The sequence below is a fragment of the Mustela putorius genome, unplaced genomic scaffold, assembly GCF_011764305.1.
Source record: "Mustela putorius furo isolate JIRA1106 unplaced genomic scaffold, ASM1176430v1.1 tig00003913_pilon_pilon_pilon, whole genome shotgun sequence".
NCBI classification, from domain to species: Eukaryota; Metazoa; Chordata; class Mammalia; order Carnivora; family Mustelidae; genus Mustela; species Mustela putorius.
Genome location: NW_025422060.1, coordinates 2,646,272 through 2,668,944, shown reverse-complemented (window position 1 = coordinate 2,668,944; position 22,673 = coordinate 2,646,272). Strand labels below are relative to the sequence as shown.

The 22,673-nt window shown below is 36.7% G+C and overlaps 1 protein-coding gene across 3 annotated transcripts in view; it reads right to left on the bottom strand.

Annotated features, from left to right (window-relative positions):
- Window positions 1–22,673, bottom strand: part of CUL2 (cullin 2) — a 102,415-nt gene that overhangs the window by 74,735 nt on the left and 5,007 nt on the right. For all 3 annotated transcript variants that reach the window (XM_004774295.3, XM_004774293.3, XM_004774294.3), the window contains exon 2: window positions 3,569–3,709. In XM_004774295.3, coding sequence (XP_004774352.1) covers window positions 3,569–3,687 — 119 coding nt within the window. In that variant the 5' untranslated portion in view covers window positions 3,688–3,709. The remainder of the gene's footprint in view (window positions 1–3,568; window positions 3,710–22,673) is intronic.

Here is a 22,673-nt window from a genome sequence, read left to right as displayed (position 1 = left end):
AGACAATCTTATTAAAGTCATCAGAAAGAGAAAATATATTTTCAGTACTGAATTTATGAAAAAAAGGGTGCCTGGGTGGCTCAGTTGGTCAGACATCTGGCTCTTCATTTTGGTTCTGTTCATGATCTCATGGGTCCTGATATAGCGCCCCATGTCAGGATCCATGTTCAGTGGGGAATCGGCTTGAGATTCTCTACTCTCCTTCTGCCTCTGTCCCTCCCCACCCCAGTTCTCACTCCCTAAAATGTCTAAAATAGATAAAATAAATCTTTCCAAACAAAACCTTTTTTAAAAAAAGATTTTATTTATTTATTTGACAGAGCGAGAGCTCACAAGTAGGCAGAGAGGCACGCGGGGGAGGGGGGCAGGCTCCCTGCCAAGCAGAAAACCCAGGAACCTGAGATCATGACCTGAGCCGAAGGCAGAGGCTTAACCCCGAGTCACCCAGGCACTCCCAAAACACCTTTTTTATATACACATAGTTCACAACTGTGTTCAAGGGTCAACCACATTCATTACATTTCACACACCCAAAAAAAAAAATGCTTTATAAAAGATCAATTACTGGGGTGCCTGGGTGGCTCAGTGCTTTAAGTTTCTGCCTTCAGCCCAGGTCATGATCTCAGAATCCTGGGATCCAGCCTGGCAAGGGGCTCTCTGCTCAGCAGGGAGCCTGCTTCCCCCTCTCTCTGCCTGCCTCTCTGCCTACTTGTGATTTCTGTCAAATAAATAAATAAAATCTTTAAAAAAAAAAAATCAATGACTCTCACATACGGTGATACACAATGGGAGGGGCTTCTTTTCATTTTCAAAAGATTAAAGTTTTGGGGCGCCTGAGTGGCTCAGGGGTTAAAGCCTCTGCCTTCGTCTCAGGTCATGATCCCAGGTCCTGGGATCGAGCCCCGCATCGGGCTCTCTGCTCAGCCGGAGGCCTGCTTCCTCCTCTCTCTCTGCCTGCCTCTCTGCCTATTTGTGATCTCTGTCTGTCAAATAAACAAATAAAATCTTTAAAAAAAAAAAAAGATTAAAGTTTTGTAGCCTCTAAAATTTCTATCTACGATACCTAAGGCTCAGAAGTCAACCTCATATTCTTGGACAAATTAACATGGAAAAAAATTTTACTTCAGAATAATTAGTAACCAGTACTTTATTTTTCACCCAAAATAGAATTTAAAGTAAGAAATTCCATTCTTAATTTTACTGTTTTTGCAGATATTCTTTATTTTAAAGGGAAGAAAAAATACGTGAGCAGGTATTATACTGGACCATCTCAGACAAATCAAACAATAAACATCTTAGAAATAACAGTGACTGAAGCAACACTTTCCAAGGAAGGTATTTCTACGACCGACTCCTTTCTCTGTTCATATTTCAGTTGAAATAGCCTTAAAACTACCTATGTACTTGTTTAGTGAAACCTCATTAACACACAAGTAAACTTAACATTTTCCATTTTATCGAGATTACTATGCAAAAAAGAAAAAGAGTCCTTTGCAAAAATAATCAATGATGCTCTATAAAAAAGAATTAGACTAACTCAATAATAAGTTCTTCAAAGGCAGAATCTATATCAATTATCCTCTAGATACACTGGCAAGTATTGGGAATTAGATGTTAGAAATCTCATATTCAAGTCTGTGCTACTTCAATTACTACCTGCATGGTGTGGGTATCAATTTCCTCCTTTGTTAAATAAAGACAATTGTATCTGCCCCACCAATCTTATAGGCTTATTTGAGGTACTAAACAATATAAAAAAATATAAAACACCCTTGCAAACTATGAAGGCTTCCAGAAATGTTACTATCATTTTATCTTTAGTGGCTAGAACATAGGTAGCCTAATATGTTTCTTAGTAATGACTGCAAATGTAATGAATGAGACGGTTTGCTGTTGGTCTAAAAGAACCTCACCATTCTTACATCAACAGTCAGCTTAATATTAAAAACTGAATTAGGCAGGGTGCCTGGGTGGCTCAGTGGGTTAAAGCCTCCGCCTTCAGCTCAGGTCATGATCCCAGCATCCTGGGATTGAGCCCTGCATGGGGCTCTCTGCTCAGCAGGGAGCCTCCTTCCCCTTCTCTCTCTGCCTGCCTCTTTGCCTACTTGTGATCTCTCTGTCAAATAAATAAATAAAATCTTAAAAAAAAAAAAAAAAAGCCTGAATTAGGCATTAAGAACAAGTTGGGTCACTTACAAGTGACCAATGCCAAAATCCAAGCTTTTATGCCCACATGATGAGGGTAGCCATCCCTTAATCCCAGAAGACTGCTAGAGGGCAGCACAGAGTTGGAAAAAACTGAATCTCCACACACATTTTGGTTAATACCTTCACATCTTAACTTCCCTTTCTGGAGAAAGAATTTCTGGTTCCTACACTGTCCAGCTAGTACTGAAGGCCTCCTGCAAGGCCCTGGCACTACCTTGCCATTTGGACCCAGAGATACCAGGCCTCAATCCTATCCCCTTTATTTACCCTAAGAAAGGACATGTATGGTGTGTCCTGTGGCAGACTGAGACAGTTCAGAAGTCTGCCAGTGAACATGTGCCAATGTACCTATACTGTCCCCATGCCCACCCAGCCTTGGTCCCTGGAATACAATGGCAGAATTGGTAAGACTGCCATCCATGAATTTGCCCCAGGTACCTATGGTCGAGGGTTCCTAGAAATCCCCTTTAACTTCCCAAATACTAAGAAGCAGAAGTATTTTAATATTGGGGGGCTTTTTCTTGGTGCCAGAGTTTATATCCATAATGCCCTGGTTACAGTGTTTTTTATATGTAATTAATATATACAGTATGTATATATTTTAAAAAGGGTTGCTGTCATGTGGGAATGCAGAACACCATGATTCAGATTGTTCTAGAGAAACCACAAATGTATTTTCATATAAAACTGCTAATTCACAAATATAGAAAACTTAACTAAAAAACACATTTCTAGCTGTCAAGTCATTAAACTTGCCACTCACTCTCTACCTGAAACATTCTTCCCCCAGATATTTGTAGGATTTGCTCCCTCGCTTTGGTCCAGTCTCTGTTCAAATATCACCACCTTCCTCAGAAAAATCTTCCATGACCATCCCACCTAAGAGAGTTGCATACATACATACTCTAACCATTCTCCATGCCCTTACCTGCTTTATTTTTCCCTGGAGAGTCCATCGCTACCTGCTAGTAGAAGCACTGGCATTAGATTTTTTTAAAATACCTGTTTATTGTCTGTTTCCCTTAGTAGAATGAAAGAAAAGTAGTTTTGTATACACTGTATTCCCAAAGCCTCACGTAGTACCTGACATATACATTAAGTGCTCAATTAGTACGGTCAAATGAAAGGTTCTCAGATTGTTGACTGACACATATAGGTGAACTTGGAAATGTAAACAATATATGTGAAAGCAGTCACAGGGCATTCTCTTCCATTTACATAAGCATAAACCTGTTTTCACTTTTCAACAAGTGAAAACTTTTTATCAGTTTTAGGGCATTTACCAATGTTCACTGACAGAGTTACTAATACAATATCACTATCAATACAAGAACATTTATCAGTGCCACTAAAAGGATACGAGAAGCGATCGTTCCATGTTGCTCTTTCCACGTATTCCAACATGACAACAGCTTTGATTGTCGTTAAAAGTTTGTTCCATGTTTCATCAAAATCTACTACTCTTGGTTTCAAAGACATTGTGCAAGTTTAGTGTTGAAATCTGTTAATTAAAACAACAGTAACGTTAGCAAGAATTCTACAAACAAGTTACTTGTTTTTAAAGCATCACAAAATTCTCCAGCACAATAGACAAAAGGGGTGAGAACAGAACCTGGCGCACAGTAAAAACACAATAGACACTGGCCACTATCTTCTCATGACTATCCAGACAAGGAACTACACAGAATATTTACATTCATTACAAACTCTAGGAAATGGAAAGTTTTTACTACAAGTTATTTAAAATCAAGAGTGTTGTTCCACGGATTTAGAAGACTCAGTGTGTTGAGGGAAAAAAGCTGAGGCCCCATTAGCCAAAACACAACTTCCATCATAAGAAATATGCAAGAGACACTCAATAAAAAGGTTTTGGCTCCAAATCCTTGTATGTACTCTTAAAACTAGGGAATGAGATAGGTGGGAATATGAAAAGACATAAGAAAGTAAAAGGGTTTATCTTCCCAGAGCCTTAGTTAAGTAAAAGATTAGGGAGAAAATTTACATTTCTATCAAAACAAATGAACCACAGAATAGAACACAAAATCCACAGGAACCTAAAAAGGTTTTAAAAATGTACAGATTTCAAAGACCATCAGGGTTGCAGCAGAGAGCTAAGGCTCCACCTTAGATTCTCAGAGTATCCAGTCCCACACACCTAATGAAAGCATGGCTCTAGCATGAAACCTCTGATTCTGGTGACCTTGACTAGCCCAGAAGTGAGCTAAAAGATTTCTTTGCCTAGCAGACAAGCTATATTCTAGAAGTCAGCCAGTTTCTGAAACAAAAGGGTAGAGAAACTTGGCTTAAGTCTAGATTCCAAATGCTTCGCAATATCACATCAGAAAAACAGATTAAAAGAGAACTCTTTTAAAGTTAAATTTAATTGAAGAAGGGAGTACTTTTCTGACATGTGTTTTAACATTCTCCCCAAAGCTTTCCATAATTACCAGAACTGTGAACACCAAGCTAGCCTTGTAGGCAAAGCCAAGTAAGGAGGAAATCCTTTCTCTTGTCTCCTACTGTGTAGGAAAATAACATACCATAGACTAACCACCAGGATTTATTTAAACTTCCAGTACTAACTAGAATGGGTGAGCAGTTACCTGTGAGTGGGTGAGTTTGAGTGCATGTATGTTGTGAGTAGTGTAGGGGAGAAACAGGGAGGACCTAAAGCACTAGCTCTACAAAGAATCAATGTTAACCACTTCACACCCTTATTTACTACATCCTATCCAACTGTGTTCCTGAATTACTTCTTAAATTTATCTATTCCTATAATATTTATGTAGTGCTATGAGCCAAGCATCAGTCTAAGTACTTTATACAAACTCATTTAATTCTCAGAACTATCTGATTAGGTAGGTCCAACTATTCTCTCCATTTTCCAGGTAAGAAAACTGAGTCACAGGGTGATTAAGGAACCTGCTTAAGGTCACAGCACTATTTAATGGTGGCCTCAAAAGGATTTATTTACACCTGTGCTGGATCCCTTCCTCTTAATTGCTATCTGCAACTATAGTGCCTTACTAGCATCTTTGGTGAATCTTAAATACTTGCAAGGCACTATTCTAGCCTCTGAGGATACAGCGGTCAATAAATAAAATTCGTGACCTTCAAAGTTATAATCTCAGAACAGACACTCAAAGACAAAAATAACCTACCTAAACCAAAAAGTTAACCGGTCACTCATACTTAAAAGCCATTTGGTATTTTCCACTACAGATAGCACAAAGTTTAAACTCACTGACAACCTGGCATACTAAGCTTCTATGATTTGACCTTATTAGTATAAGCATCTTTTCAGCTTCCTCTTCTCATGGGACTCCTTTCCTTGACATCATAAACCAGTAACTTCTCTCTGCTTTGAGGTTAGTGAACTCGGCAGGCTGATTCACACACCCAGCCTTTACTCTTTGTTTTCTTTACCTAAAATTCTTCTTTTTCTTCCTCCCTCTTTCTACCCATTCACCTAACTTACTGATATCACAGCCTTGGTGTAGTATACCTGCCGTTAAAAAACTTTCCCTGGGGGGGCACGTGGGTGGCTCAGTAGGTTAGGCATCTGCCTTCAGCTCAGGTCATGATCTCAGGATCCTGGGATCGAGCCCCATATCAGCACTCCGCTTGGCTGCTTCTCGTTCTCACTCTCCCTCTGTGCTCAACTCTCTATCACTCTCTTAAATATATAAATAAATAAATAAAAACTTCCCCTAGGCCCAGTTAAACCAGGCTAGGTGCCCTATTTTATGTAGTACTTGAGAAAATTCTGATTTACCACACTCCTAGAGCATTACCCAACCTGAACTGTAATTGTTTAAGTGTTTTTATTTTTTATTTTTATTTTTTAAAGATTTTATTTATTGACAGAGAGAGAGAACACGTAGGCGGGGGGGGGGGGGAGCAGGCTCCCCGCTGAGCAGAGAGCCCAATGCAGGCTCAATCCCAGGACACTGAGATCATGACCTGAGCCGAAGGCAGAGGCTTTAACCCACTGAGCCACCCAGGTACCCCTACTGGAGTGTTTCTTAAAGATAAGGCCTATTTTGTTACTGTATACTAAAAAGTTGTCAATGTCCCCTTTATAATAGTTTTTTCCCTTTATAAAAATGGTATTATGCCCACTACCTGTAAATTATTTTAATGGCTACATGATTACCTTTTACCTTTATTTAAATTTTGGTTTGGTAGAGGTTTATAGTAGAGTGGGTATATATGCAGTGATAATCCATTTTTAGATGGATGGAAAATATGGAAGTCAAGGTGAGAAAAACACTAGCTTAGTGAAACATACTAGAATTTAATGAACCAATAGCTAAAAGTATGTTGAAACTGTCTCCTCAATTCTCTGCTTACACAATAGAAAGCCCATATAATTAAAAATCTAAGTTTTTGTCTTATTAAAATTGTTTACATGTAATTATTCATGAGGAATTTATATAAAAATGATACAGAGCAAGTAAAGAAATAGGACCATGATCACCTCACTATTCTACATCTCCCAAGCTGACGGGTAATTCGTAAAAATAAATGAGTCTTCTTCTTCCCTGTGCTTTACTAAAGACCCCATCATGGTCCTATGCCTGACATTCTGCCAAGACAATTTCCATTCCCACTTAGATTACATCCCTGTGAGTGTCCACAAAGTTCTCATATTACCACCTTAGCTTTTTCCTGAGTTTCACCCAGGCAACATTAGGGATCTGGGGTTTTGTTTTGTTTTAAAGATTTTGTTTATCTATTTGAGAGATAAAGGAGAGAGAACACAAGCAGGGTAAGTGGCAGGCAGAGGGAGAAGAAGGTCCCCACTAAGCAAAGAGCCTGATGTGGGACTCGATCCCAGAACTGAGATCATGACCTGAGTTGAAGGCAGATGTCTTAACGAGTAAGCTCCCCAGGCACCCCAATGTTAGGACTTTTAACACTTAGGCAGTACACAAGTACTATGCCTAAGGCGCATGAGTGTTATGAACCCTAAAAACAAATCACAGGCTCTAAATACTAAAAAGAAAGAAAGAAAGAAAAAAAGGAAGAAAGAAAGAAAGAAAAGCAAGCATTGCAAAAATATTCATGTGTCATTACATTTCCAAAAAACATTATGTCAACATTAATTTTAATACCTACAAAATTTTCATTATATATGAAAACAATTTAGACTAGATTTTCTCAGAACCATTTGTAAATATGTATGATTATCAACAGTAAATTAAATAATTACAAAAGTAACTTACATAAAAAGAGTTATCATTTGACCCAGAAATTCCACTCCCACATATATACCCAAGAGAAAACATGGTCACACAAAAACTTGTACACAAATGTCCACAGCAACATTATTCATAAAGGCCAAAAAGAAGAAATTAACTCAAATGTCTATCAACAGATAAATGGATAAATAAAGTATATCCACACAATGGATTATTATTCCACAATGTTAGAGAATGAAGTACTAATAGATGTTACAAATGGATGAACATAAAAACCAGACTTAGTGAATGAAGTTGCTCAAAAAAAAAAGAGGTCATCTGAATGCATTCTATGCTGTATATATTATATATTCAAGCATTATTCAATCTACAAGTCAGCAAAATCCAGACTGTAGGAAACTACTGGATAATCAGATTTCATCAATAAATATGCACACATGTAAGAAAGAAAAGAAATGAAGAGAGGGAAAGAGATATAGAGGAGGAATTTAAATCAGACTAAAAAGCACATTAATCAATTAACAAATGAATGAACTTGTTTGGATGCAGACGATCTTTTGTATTAAATTATGACACCCCTGGACACTTGGGACAATGATGGGGTATTTGATAACCTTAAATAAGTAATTTTTAACTTTTTATAATGATAATTATAAAATGAGGTTTTTTAAATTGAGAGTCCTGTCTATTAGGTCATATTCCAAAATATTTATGAATATAATGAAATGCTATCTGAGATAGGCTTCAAAATTAACAGCTTGTGGGACACTTGGGTGGCTTGCCTGATTGAGCATTTGCCTTCAGCTCATGTCATGATCCCAGGGTCCTGGGATGGAGTTCCACATCAGGATACTTGCTCAAAGGGGAGTCTGCTTCTTCCTCTGCCTGCCACTTGCCCTGCTTATGCAGGTACCCTCTGACAAGAAATAAAATCTTTAAACAAACAAAAAAAATTTTTAAATAAAAAATTAAAAAATTAACAGCTTGGTTATGAATATTTAGGATGAGTGACAAGTACAAGCAAGTTTATTATACTATTCATTTTTCTGTATATATTTGCAATTTTCCAAAGGAATGGGATAAAAATCCTTCTCCTCCTCATCATAAACATGGGGTGAGGGGAGTACATAAAAGAATTAAGAAAACTCAGTTTCTGAGAGATACTAATCTAAGAGATCCAACATGCAATCAATATGCATCCTAAGAAAATCAGCACAAGCGGCGCCTGGGTGGCTTAGTGGCTTAGTGCCTTCAGCTCAGGTCATGATCCCAGGGTCCTGGGATCGAGCCCCACATCGGGCTCTCTGCTCAGCGGGGAGGGAGCCTGCTTCCACTGTCTCTCTCTCTGTCTGCCTCTCTGCCCACTTGTGGTCTCTCTCTGTCAAATAAATAAATAAAAATCCTGTACTAAAAAATCAATTAAATAACTAAATAAATAAAGGCGCCTCTTTTTGCCATATTAAAACATTGAGGAAAAAGAAAAGATTCCAAAAGTTTCAAGAAAAGAAGAACAGGTTACAGCAAACCCTAAGTTGGAAATCTTTAGATTTATCAAGAGCAACACTGGAAGGTGGAAGGTAATATAAAGCTATGCCTTCAAAATTCTCAAGGAAACCGACTAACCACCTAGAATTCTCTATTAAGAGTGATATCAATTTACTTCCCATGCAGCCTTTTTAAACAGGGAAATAGAAGATATATTCTATCAGGAGGGAATGAAACAAATTAAGAAAGACTTGGGATCCTAGAAACAGAAGGATCTAACAAAGGAGAAATAGGAATTTTTCAGAATAGCTACTATACAGAGCTAAAAACAATTTGTCCAGAAAGACACTTAAGAATAAAGGGCTGCAGTAGAGTTGCCCCAAGAAAAGGGGAAGGAGGAACTAATAGATTGTCTCCGGTGGCAATCAACTTTTCTTGTAAAGGAGTAGATAATATATACTTTTGGCTTTGAAAGCCATTCAGCCTCTGTTACAACTAACTCAATTCTGCCATTGGAACACAAGAGCAGCCACAGACAATAGCAAATGAATGAGCATGGTTGTGTTCCAATAAAACTTTACTTACAAAAACAGGGAGAGGAAAGGATTTGGCCCCTGGGCCATATTTTGCCTGGACTCCTTCCTTTCTCACCCCTCCTCTCACTGCATAATATATTTGGACACTGCAAGGAATTAGCAGCTCTGGTGGAGAATCAGGGGATAACTTAGGTAGATTAAATTAAAAACTAAGAAAAGTTTAAGAAAATATTTCCTAGTTATAACACAAAAAGCCTGAATCATAAAAGAAAAAACTGGACTTCCTCAAAATTAACATCTGGTCTTGGAATAATGCTGGCAAGAAAATGGTAAATATATAATAAATATATATAAACCTAGTTATAAAGGGTAGAAAACAAAAGTAGTAAAAATAACTATAAATATAATAATTAGTTAAGCAATACACAAAAGGATGTAAAACATGACTTCAAAAATATAAAATGTGAGGGAGAGTAAAAATATAAAGCTTTTTAGAATGCACTCAACCTTAAGCTGTTATCAACTTAAACAGTTACAAATACAGTTGTTATATGTAAGCCTCATGGTAACCACAAAGCAAAAAAAAGATACACAAATGGTAAAGATACACAAAGATAAAGAAAAAGGAATTTAAGTGCACCAGTAAATAAATTCTCAAGCCACAAATGGAGAGAGCAAAGAAAGAAAGGAACAAAGAGGAGCTGCGAACAGCCAGAATAACAATTTACCAAAAAAATGGCAGTTAAATGTATACCTATCAACGTAAATGGACACAACTCTCCAACCAAAAGACAAAGAGTGACAAAATGGATTTAAAAACAAAACCCATCTATATGCTACCTTCAAGAGTCTCACTTCAGATTTAAGGATATACACAAACTGACGGTGAAGGGATGGAAGGTACTCCTTGCAAATGGAAACAGAAAGAAAGCTAGGATAGTTAAATTTAGAAAAAAATCAATAAGCAAATATCAACCTTAAACATGTTGGGCCAGGTGGACTTAATAGATATATACGTAACATTCCACCCAAACACAACAGAACCCATTCTTCTGAAGTGCACATGGAACATTCTCCAGGACAGATCATATAGTAGGCCAAAAAATAAATCTTAATAAATTTAAGAAGACTGAAATCCTATCAAGCATTATTTCTGACCACAATGGCATAAAACTAGAGATCAATAACAGGAAGAAAACTGGAAAATTCACAAATTTAACAACATGCTATTGAACAACCAGAGTCAAAGAAGAAATCAAAAGAGAAATAAAAAGAGACTGAAAAGTATGGAAAACAGAACATACAACAAACCAGAACTTGTGGGATACAGCAAAAGCAATTCTAAGATGGAAGTCTGCAACAAATGCCTACCCCAAGAGACAAGAAAAATCTCAAACACTAGCTTCACACCTCAAGCAACTAAGAAAAAAAGAGCAAAGGAAGCCCAAAGTTAGTGGAAGAAAGGGAACAGCAAAAATCAGAGTGGAAAAAAGTGAAATAAAGACTAAAAGGATAATAGAAAAGATCAATGAAACTAAGACCTGATTCTTGGAAAAAATAAACTAAAGTGACAAATCTTTAGCTAGATTCACCAAGAAGAAAAAAAGAACTCAAAATCAGAAATGAAAGAGAAGACATTACAACTGATACCATGGACACACAAAGGATTTTAAAGAAATGATTATGAATAAATAACATATAAACAAATTTAACATATAAAAAAATGGATAAATTCCTAGAAACATAAAACTTACCCAAACTGCATTATGAGGAAATAGAAAATTTAACCAGACTGATTACTAGTTAAGAGGTAGCACGAGTAATCAAAAACCTCCCAGCAAACAAATGTCCAGGACCAAACAGCTTCACTGGTGAATTCTACTAAACATTCAAATAATGAATACCAATTGTTCTCAAACTCTTTCAAAAAACAAAAGAGGAAGGAAACCTTCCAAACTCATTTTATATGACCATTATTATTCTGATACCAAAATGAGACAAGGATGCCACAAGAAGAGAAAATTATAACTGATATCCCTGATGAACATAGATGCAAAAATCCTCAACAGAATATTAGCAAGCCAAATTCAACAATACAAAAGGATCATACAGCAAGATCAAGTGAAATTTATTCAACATCCTCAACTCAGTGTGATAAACCACATTAACAAAATCAAAGATAAATATTATATGATCATCAAAATAGATGCAGAAAAAGCATGACAAAATTTAACATCCATTTATGATTAAAAAAAAACTCTCAACAAAGTGGCTTAAAGGGAATGTACCTCAGCACAATAAAAGCCATATACTAAAAGCCTATGGCTAATATTGTAACCAATAGTGAAAAGCTAAAAGCTTTAAGACAAGGATATCTACTCTTATTACTTTTATTCAACATACTATTGAAAATTTGAGCTACAGCAATTAAGCAAGAAAAATAAGTAAAAAGCAACCAAATTAGAAAAGAAGAAAAACTGTCAGTATTTGCAGGTAACAATATTATATGCAGAAAATCTTAAAGGCTCCACCAAAAACCTATTTGAAGGAATAAACTAATTCAGTAGTGTTGTAGGACACAAAATCAGTATACAAAAATCTGTTTTATTTCTATACACTAATAACTAACTACCAGAAATCGAAATTAAGAAAACAATCCCGGGCGCCTGGGTGGCTCAGTGGGTTAGGCCGCTGCCTTCGGCTCAGGTCATGATCTCAGGGTCCTGGGATCGAGTCCCGCATCGGGCTCTCTGCTCAGCGGGGAGCCTGCTTCCCTCTCTCTCTCTCTCTCTGCCTGCCTCTCCATCTACTTGTGATTTCTCTCTGTCAAATAAATAAATAAAATCTTTAAAAAAAAAAAAAAAAAAAAAAAAAAAAAAAAAAAAAAAACAATCCCATTTACAACTGAATTAAAAAGAACACCTAGGAATAAGGGTGACTGGGTGGTTCAGTCCTTAAGTGTCTGCCTTCAGATAGGATCATGATCCCAGGGTCCTGGGATGGAGCCCTGCAACAGGGTGCTGGGATGGAGACCTGCAACAGGCTCCCTGCTCAGTGGGAAGCCTGCTTTTTCCTCTCCCACTTCCCCCTGCTTGTATTCCCTCTCTCTCCATCGCTCTCAGTCAAATTAAAAAAAAAAAAAATTAAAAAAAACAAAAAACAAAAATCCAAACCTAGAAATAAATAACCACAAAGTTGGGAGAACCTGTACTTTAAGACAGTGATTGAAGAAAACACAAATGAAAAGATATTCCGTGCTAAAGATATTCTGTGTTGGGCACCTGGGTGGCTTAGTCATTAAGCATCTGCCTTTGGCCTGGGTCATGATCCCAGCGTCCCTGGATCCAGCCCCGCATAGCCCCGCATGGCACCGCACCATGCCCCCTGCTCAGCGGGAAGCCTGCTCTTCCCTCCCACTCCCCTTACTAACCTCTCACACTGTGTCTCTCTCTGTCAAATAAATAAAATCTTAAAAAAATAAAAAATTGTATTAAAATGTCCATACTACCTAACGCACTCTACTGAGTTGATGTAATCCCTATCAAAATTCCAACAGCATTTATTTTCCTACAGAAATAGGAAAAACAGGGGCACCTGGGTGGCTCAGTGGGTTAAGCCGCTGCCTTCGGCTCAGGTCATGATCTCAGGGTCCTGGGATCGAGTCCCGCATTGGACTCTGCTCAGCAGGGAGCCTGCTTCCTCCTCTCTCTCTCTCTGCCTGCCTCTCTGCCTATTTGTGATCTCTCTCTGTCAAATAAATAAATAAAATCTTTAAAAAAAAAAAAGAAATAGGAAAAACAATGCTAAAATCTGTATGGAACAAAATAACACAAACTCATAGATACAGAAAAAGCCTGGGGGCTACTAGAAATGGGGAGTAAAGAGTGACCAAATGAGTGACAGGGGTCAAAACGTACAACCTTCCAGTTACAATATAAATAAGTCCTGGGGATGTGATGTGTAGCATGAGGACCACAGTTAATAATACTAAATGTTATGTATTTGAAAGTTGCTAAGAGAGTAAATCTTAAAGTTCTCATCACAAGAAAACAAATTTTTCTGATTACATAACAGATGTTAACTATACATACTGTGATAGTCACTTGGCACTATGGTGTATGATATAGGACATTGATATAGGACAGATACACAATACACACACAGAGGATTACTACCCAGAACTCTCAAAGAACTCTATCAAGAATGCTCAAAGCTCACTAATAATAAAACACGCAATCCAAATAAAAAGCCGAAAGACCCAAAGAGTTGAGAAATACTGATAGCAAATGAGTACATAAAAGATGTTCAACTGGGGCGCCTGGGTGGCTCGGTGGGTTAAGCCGCTGCCTTCAGGTGATGATCTCAGGGTCCTGGGATTGAGCCCCACATCGGGCTCTCTGCTCAGCAGGGAGCCTGCTTCCCTTCCTCTCTCTCTGCCTGCCCTCTCTGACTACTTGTGATCTCTCTCTCTCAAATAAATAAATAAAATCTTTAAAAAAAAAAAAAGATGTTAAACTTCATTAGTCATTAGAAAAATGCATATTAAAACTTCAACAAGATACCACTACACACCTATTGGAATGGATCAAAAATCCGACAGAATCAAATGCTGATGAGGACGTGGAGCAACAAAAACTCTCATTTGTGCAAATGGAAATTTAAAATAAAATAACGACTTAGGCAGTTTCTTTTAAATATACACCTTTCGTTTAACCAGTAATCCCCTTTCTGAGTATTTATACATTAGAAATAAAGATACAGATTTTCAAAAAAAAAAAAAAAAAAACTAAACACAAATTTTTATAGCACCTTAGTAACTGCGCAAAACTGTAAACAACCCAACTGCCCATCAACTGGTGAATGGTACCTCCACGCTGTGATGTACTATTCACCAATAAAATGGTATAAATTACTTTTATATGGACAATAGATGATTCTCAAAAGCTTTAGCTAAGTGAAAGGAGGATTCATTTGACTAAATATATTTGATTCAATTTACATTACATTCTGGGAAAGGCAAAAACACATGGACATACATCAGATCACCGATTGTCAGAGGCTCAGGAAAGACTATGGAAGAGCAACAGAAAACTTCTGGGGTGATATTAATTGTGGTGGTACTTACAGGACCATAAAAATTTGTCAAAATTCAAAGAACACACACAAAAAATTCAAAGAACATTTTTCCATGTCTGTTATTCTTCCATAAACCCAAACCCTCAAACTCAAGATGTTCATCCTTCCGCAGTATCCCACATCTCAGCAAATATCAACATCCAGAGTTCCTCAAGCCAGAAATTTTATTCTTTCTTGATATCTGACTCTCCTCTACAAATCAATCCAATCAATAAGTCCTGTCTTTATCTTCTAGCCAATTCTTGAATTCACTGACATCACCCTAATCCAACCCACCACCTCTTACCTGATCACTGCCATAGCTTCCTAAGTGACTGCCTGTATCCTCCTTTGACCCCTTGATACATGTCACATACCACGACCAATGTAAACTTTCCAAAACACAAATCTGATTATTTCATACACTCGGCTTAAAATCCTTCAAAGACTCTAACTTACAATCTTTAGCAGGTATCTTATATTTTATTGTTTAATAAAAAAAAATTCTCTAATTTATCACTCTGACATCTTTCCCATAAAAGTTGGTAAATATTTTAATAATATTCTGGTGACAAAGATTTTAAAACAAGTTATCAGTTTTAAGAGAAAAGCTAAGTAGCCTACGGTAAAGATGAGAATAAAAAAGTAATCAGGAAAATCAAACTGTTAATCTATTTAGATTTCCAATAGAAATGTTCTAAAATCTTGGGGCACCTGGGTGGCTCAGTCAGTTAAGTGTCTGCCTTCGGCTTGGGTCATGATCCCAGGATCCTGGGATGGAGCCCCGCATCGGGCTCCCTGCTCAGCGGAGAGCCTGTTTCTCCCTCTCCCGGCCTCTGTGCCTACTTGTGCTCACTCTCCATCTCTCTGTCAGATAAATAAAATCTTTTTTTTTTTAAAGATTTTTATTTATTTATTTGACAGACAAAGATCACAAGTAGGCAGAGAGGCAGGCAGAGAGAGAGGAGGAAGCAGGCTCTCCGCTGAGCAGAGAGCCCGATGCGGGACTCGATCCCAGGACCCTGGGATCACGACCTGAGCCGAAGGCAGAGGCTTTAACCCACTGAGCCACCCAGGCGTCCCAGATAAATAAACTCTTAAAAGTAAAAACAATGTTCTAAAATCTCTTTTAAGTTTTTCTCCTCACTACACGTACCTCATTCCTCAGAACACTAAAAGCTGACCTGTCACTTAACTTTCCAGTGAGTTTTAGGTTTCTGAGGCTGAAAGAGAGCTCCAAAAGAACATGTTACTACCAAAAGTACGATGTGTTAACACAGCCTGACGGAACTGTTTTAAAAACAAATTTACAAATAATAGCAGAAATAAAAAACATAACTTTGCCAAGATGGGTGGATCTTAATTTGAAGCAATATTGTTCTTCATTTGGATATTTTTCTTTCTTTTTTTTTTTTTTAAAGATTTTACTTATTTATTTGATGAGAGAGAACACAAGTAGACAGAGCGTCAGGCAGAGGAAGAGAGAGAAGTAAGCTCCCCACTGAGCAGAAAGCCTGATGTGGGGCTTGATGCCAAGACTCTGGGATCATGACCTGAGCCAAACAGACACTTAACCAAGCCACTCAGGCACCCATGAACATTTTTCATATAAAGAACTGATTTGGATAATTACATTTCAGCAGATAAAGCAGTAAAAGATTCTCAAAACTTTCCATTTTAGGTAGAGAACTGATATACACAATTGGATAAATATTTTACCTGAAGTATAAACTATTTTAGTAAAACATATAACCATGTTTAACATGTTGATGAAAGTGACTACACTTTAATTACTGATAAATGCTTTAGTATGCCACAGTTCAGTTGACTTCCAAAAGTATGATTTACGAACAATGTAAAAGACTAGAAACTTAATATTGTGATTCTTTTTTAAAGATATATTTGAGAGAGAGTCCACATGTGCATGCACACATACATGGTGGGAAAGGGGCAGAGGGAGAGGTAGAGAGTCTCAAGCAGACTCTGCACTGAGAGTAGAGCTCCATGCAGGACTCGAGCTCACCATCTTCAGATCATGACCTGAATGAAAAGCAACAGTTGATGCTTAACCAACTAAGTCACGAAGGCACTCTGTAACTCTCTTTTCAGCAAAAAAAAAAAAAAAAAAAAGAGATAGAGAGAGAAAAACAAAACTACCAAATAATGACTTTTTACTTCAGTATTAATCACTACTGCCAAAAATTTGGCCAGTCCAAAAATTACAATACTGGGACCTCAATTAATTTCAGGTACTCAATATACCATAATTAGCTTTTCAAATGATATTTAGTGGGCTTAGAGCAGGTTATATTCTAATTAATATCATTATAATTAATATAATTTGAAAGCAAATACTTGAGGCCCCATACAGGACATTATTAACTTGCAGTATTTTTCATTTGCATAGAAAATGCTACCTCTACTACACACTGACTAAAAATGCTTCTGTCGTTTCATATTAAAATAAGCTCCGGGGCTCCATGAGGCTGCCTGGGTGGCTCAGGGGGTTAGCCTCTGCCTTCAGCCCAGGTCATGATCTCAGGGTCCTGGGATTGAGTCCCGCATCGCACGCTCTGCTAGGCAGGGACCCTGCTTCCTCTTCCCTCTCTCTCTGCTCACCTGCCTACTTGTGATCTCTCTCTCTGTCAAATAAATAAAATCTTTAAAAAAAAAAAAAGCTCCAAGGTTGCATCTAAACAATTTCATCTTACTGTATTCAAATGAGTGAGCCAATAGAGTCAAAAGATATCTTTGTTATCTGATGAGGCATGGGGTACAATGCTTTTTGTTGCAACAAGATTTGATCCATGGAGCTATTAGTACTCCACAAATGTCATTTCCATCATCTGTTTAAAAAAAAAAAAGACAAGACAGAAGTAGGGGAAAAAGAGTAAAGAGAAATACAGTAGACTCTCATCAACCTCAGTTGGCAAAAAGTATATTGCAGGAAGAAAACCCTTAAGTCTCAAAGAAAAAGAAGGATAATGGGGAGTAAGTAATGTATTTATACTACAATATGTAAGTTGTAGAAGGCAAATGCTTCCAAAATAAACCCATCTGACCAGAATTAAAGTCCATTTTCTCTTCAAACTTGAGATTCTCTCCCAAGTCTCTACAGACTGTACTTCTCAAGTTTTCACACTGCTCTCATTAGTATGCAGTTTAATGTCCCTTTTACTTGCTTTCTCTTTTTTTCCTAATATTTAGGCAAAGAATTTAAGACACCAACCAGCCTTTAAAAAAGAAAAGAAAAGAAAACCATTCTCATATACCTATCTCAAATAAGTTATAAAACTTAAGTTTGTCTAATTCCCTCAAAGGCAGGCAAGCTCACACACTGCCATGCATGCTAGACAAAGCTGTGACCAACAAGCCTTTTCACAAATAATTACATGATCCAGGGCACAATTTTTCCTAGGCCTGATCTTCTACCCAAACATTAAAAAGGGTTACCCTAATCATTCTGTCTTTGCACTACCCAAAGAATTGCAGTATTTGTTATCCTATTCTTTGAGAGCTAAATTAAATCACATATATTTAAAAATCTTGGATTTAAATCTTTTCTCACAAATATAGGCTAAGATGTTAAGATTAATAGTAATTTGCTTTTCTGAGTTGTTTGTTATGAGTTACATAGTTTTTATGGATGATGGAATCACATACTAATCAGCTTCTACTGGTTTATTATTGGCTGTAATAAAATTCAGATTCCTTGCTTCTCTTCCAATTCCTACCAACTTTATCACTATTTCTCAACTGGTCCTTTTTTCCATTCAAATTAATATACCTGGGAGCTGCTATATATTAATTCCCACTTAAATCCTGACAAAGCTCTAGAAGACACAGACATGAGAGAATAAGAAAAGGGGATATGGCTACAGTGGGTATACAACAACTTTGCTGACTACCTCCTGTTTAAAATTCCAAAAACAGCATGGACAACACAACCTCTTACAATCCCATTCTTTCACTTAAGTGTCCATTAAGGTAAAGAATAAAGGCAATCCCTCTCCCACTGCCCCTCCCCCTGCTCATGCTTGCACGCGCACTCTCTCTCTCTCTCAAATAAATAAATATTTTAAAAAAAATAAAGACAATCCAACACACAAGTTATAAAAAAGAAATAAAAATGATACCAATTCTCCTACAGGAGAGACCTGAAACAGGATGTACTTTGCCCATGACTTATAATCATCATAACAGCATCTAACTACAGAGTTGTTAATAATAATAATAGCAAATTTTTATTGGCTTGCATATATTCCAGAAACCATGCTAAACACATTTTATACATTATCTCATCAATTCCATAGAATAACTCTAAAATAACTATTTTAAAGATAATAATGTTTTAAAGATGAAGAGACAGAGATTTAGAAAATTTGGGTAAAATACATACATAACTGTTAACTAGCAACCCTTGAATCTGAATCCAGATCCATCTGGCTTTAAGATGAAGCTCTTACCCCTGTTCTCTACTGCATTTATTATTTGCCATTGTAAAAACTAGAGTTGGCTCAGAGGAAGTGGATGAGATGACAGTTCAGCCTTCTAGAAGCAGACAAGTCCCACCTAAAAGGCTGAATATCTTAAGATGGTGGAGGAAGTTTCTGCCAGATGTCAAAACATTAAGAAAGAGGGGCACCTGGGTGGCTCAGTCAGTAGAGCATGTGATTCTTGATCTCAGAGTGAACTCATGATCTCAGGTTGAGAGTTTAAGCCCCACATTGGGAATAGAGTTTACTTAAAAAACAAAACAAAACAAACACGCCATCCATGAGAAAGAAAGAGAGGAAAGAAGGAAGGAAAACACTGGTCTCAAAAATGAAAAAGTGTGAATCAAGAAACTAGTATGCTAAACTGGCTCTGTCAATGACAGTGTGATCCCAGGCTAGTTGCTATTTCATTTTCTCCATCTGCACAACATAAAAAGGCAATGTTTATAAATACTTTCCAAGTTTGCTGGGTAATGCTAAGTTTAGGTAGTATTATTCTCTACCATTTTCTGTAATTTAAGTTTTCCATCCATGTTTTTGACTCTAATGAAGACCAAAACTGTACCATTACTGAAATCTTTATGCCTTTACTCTTTCTCATACTTTATTCCCATATATCAATTAAACAGGCTTTCTTTCATTCCATTTTTCTTATAAGCAGTTCATTTTAATGTTTACCTATTTCAGATAGGAAAAAATGCAATTCCTTTCATCATAATGCCACACCATTTCCTTAATCCTTGATTACCTTCTTTATAACTAGTTTTTAGCCCTCTAAAATTTAACTTCCAAACTAGCCAAAGTTTGGGCATATCTAAGTGCCAACATAAAGCCATCTATTGATAATCCACACAAAATACACTGTCCTTACTTACATGCAAACCTTAACTCAAAATGGAAGAAAGGCCTATACTTAAGATCTAAACATATAAAAATAGAAAATTCATAGAAGAAAACACAGCAGGAAAGCTTTGGCATCGGATTTGGGAATGATTTCTTGGATATGATACCAAAAACACAAACAAAAGAAAACACAGATAATTGGTCTTCATCAAAATTTAACTTTCATGCATCAGAGGACACTATCAAGAGTGAGAAAATCCACAGAATGAGAGAAAACATTTACATTTTTTTAATATGTATAAATATCCTATATAAAGAATACCTTAACAACAACAATAACAAATTTTGAAATGGGCAAAGATCCTGAATAGACACCCCCCCAAAGATACACAAATAGCCAACTAGCACATAAAAAGATCTTTAACGTCACAAGTCATTTGTAAATCCAAAATACAATGAGATGCCACTTCACACCTAGTAAGATGTCTATTATCACAGCACTCAAACAAGCCAAAAATGGAAAGTAACTAATGTTGGTGAGGATGTGGAGAAATTGGAATCCTCGTGTAATGCTGGTAGGAAATGTAAAATGGTGCAGCCACCATAGAAAACATTTCAGTATGCTCTCAAAAAACCAACTACAGAATTACCATATGAGAGCACCAATCGCTCTTCCAGGTATTTACCCAAAGGAAACGAAAAGCAGGGAATGGGAAAGATACTTCTGTTACAACATTCGCGGCAGCATTATTCACAATAGTCAAAGGTGGACAGGACTCAAATGCCCATTAACAGACGAATGGATAAGCAAAATGCAATACACATAAAAGGAATACTAATAATTCATAATAAAGGAGTAAATTCTGATACAAGGTACAGCATGGATAAACCCCAAAAACAGTATGTCAAATAAGATAAACCAAACAAAAAAGAACAAATATAATATGATCTTCCTTTTATATGGTAACAAAGGAGACAAATTCATAAAGACAAAAAGTAGACAACAGATTACTAGGTGCTGGCAGGAGAGACAATGGTGAGTTATTGCTCAATGGTTGCAGTTTCTATTTGGGATAATAAAAAAGTTTTGGAAACAGATAGTGGTGATCATTGTGAAGACACTGTAAGTAAAATTACTGCTAGTGAACTGTACACTTAAAAATGGTTAAAATGGGAAATTTTCTTATGTATATCTTACCACAATTAAAAAAATAAATAAATACAAAAAAAGGTACTGTCCTGGGGCCCCTGGGTGGCTCAGTGGGTTAAGCCTCTGCCTTTGGGCTTTCTGCTCAGCGGGGAGCCTGCTTCCCCCACTCTCTCTGGCTGCCTCTCTGCCTACTTGGGATCTCTCTCTCTGTCAAATAAAGAAATAAAATCTTAAAAAAAAAAAAAAAGGTACTGTCCTTCTCAGTGTTTAAAATCCAGATCATACGGACAACAAAGTTCTGATGCAAAAGAAATATCTAAATCTCAGTGCAAAGTGATTTCTAAAAATTTTTTAAATGTAATTAAACAATACTTAGAACAACAAAGATAAAATATGATTAATTTTGGTTTATACAGACTTTTACCAAATAAAAGAAGTATTCTGAAAGCTAGCTTAGCATGTTTTTTAAGGTTCAGGACTATTTGGGGATCTTCCTGAACATCACTATAATTCATTATTCTAGTAACTTCATACCAAAGTATGCTCTATTTCTCAATGTCAGAAAATAGTAATTATAAACAAAAGGGGACAGCTAGCATAAACTCTATAGTGTTTGGAATCAGAGTTATCGGTATGAACTCATAGTTTTTAACAAATGCACACATGGATTAAAAAGATACACAAATAAACATGGATGTTTGTGTATGTGTGAGTTAATGTGTATATATACACATATATTTCTAGCTCTGTCTGCTAAGAAGGCCTAATAGGGAGCAATGACACCTCAGTAGCAATATATGCACACATCACATCCAGATCTTGGTTTCTAAATATCATCTCCAATAGCAAGAACCAGAGCTCCTAGGACTAATGACTGATTCTAGGTCTCAGCAGAAAAATGGAAGATAAACCTAGAAAATGTTATCATGTCAGGAAAAAAAAAAAAAAAAAAGCTTTCCTAAAGAAAAGAGAATGGGGGCACAGTGAAAAAACAAAGAGTCAATCTGAAGACCATACCTGGAACCATCTGACAACAAAATAATGACAGCATTAAATTATAAACCATAGAATAAAACAAGTATCCATGACTCAATACTAACATAAACAAATTACTAAATAAACAAGAAGGGGCAGGTCTTCCCTACAGAAAAATTCCAATTAATAAATGGAGAAGGAAATGAGAAAAACAAGATCACTATCAGGTGAACACCATTATAGTAATTGTTACAGGCAAGATCTACCAAAGAATACTGAAAACAAATGGGCAAAGGTTTGAGGAGAAAAGGGATAAACGCACAGTTTCAAAGAATCTCCCCAAGATTCCTTGTAATTACAAAGACAAAAATGGTGACTTTACAAGTAGAGAAATCTGACAGACATGGCATCCACCATATGAGAATTAACATCACCTCAAACAGGATATACTGACATCCTGCACTCAACATCAATAATGTTGAATGTAAGACTCAACATTACACTGCACATTACTTCTATAGCATTTTTGTCAAAAATGCAAAACTTCAATAAATCAGGAAAACATCAGACAAAACCAAACTGAGAGACATTCTACAAAATAAACAACCATACACTCATCACAAGTGTGAAGGTCATAGAAGAAAAAAAGACTATTATAGAT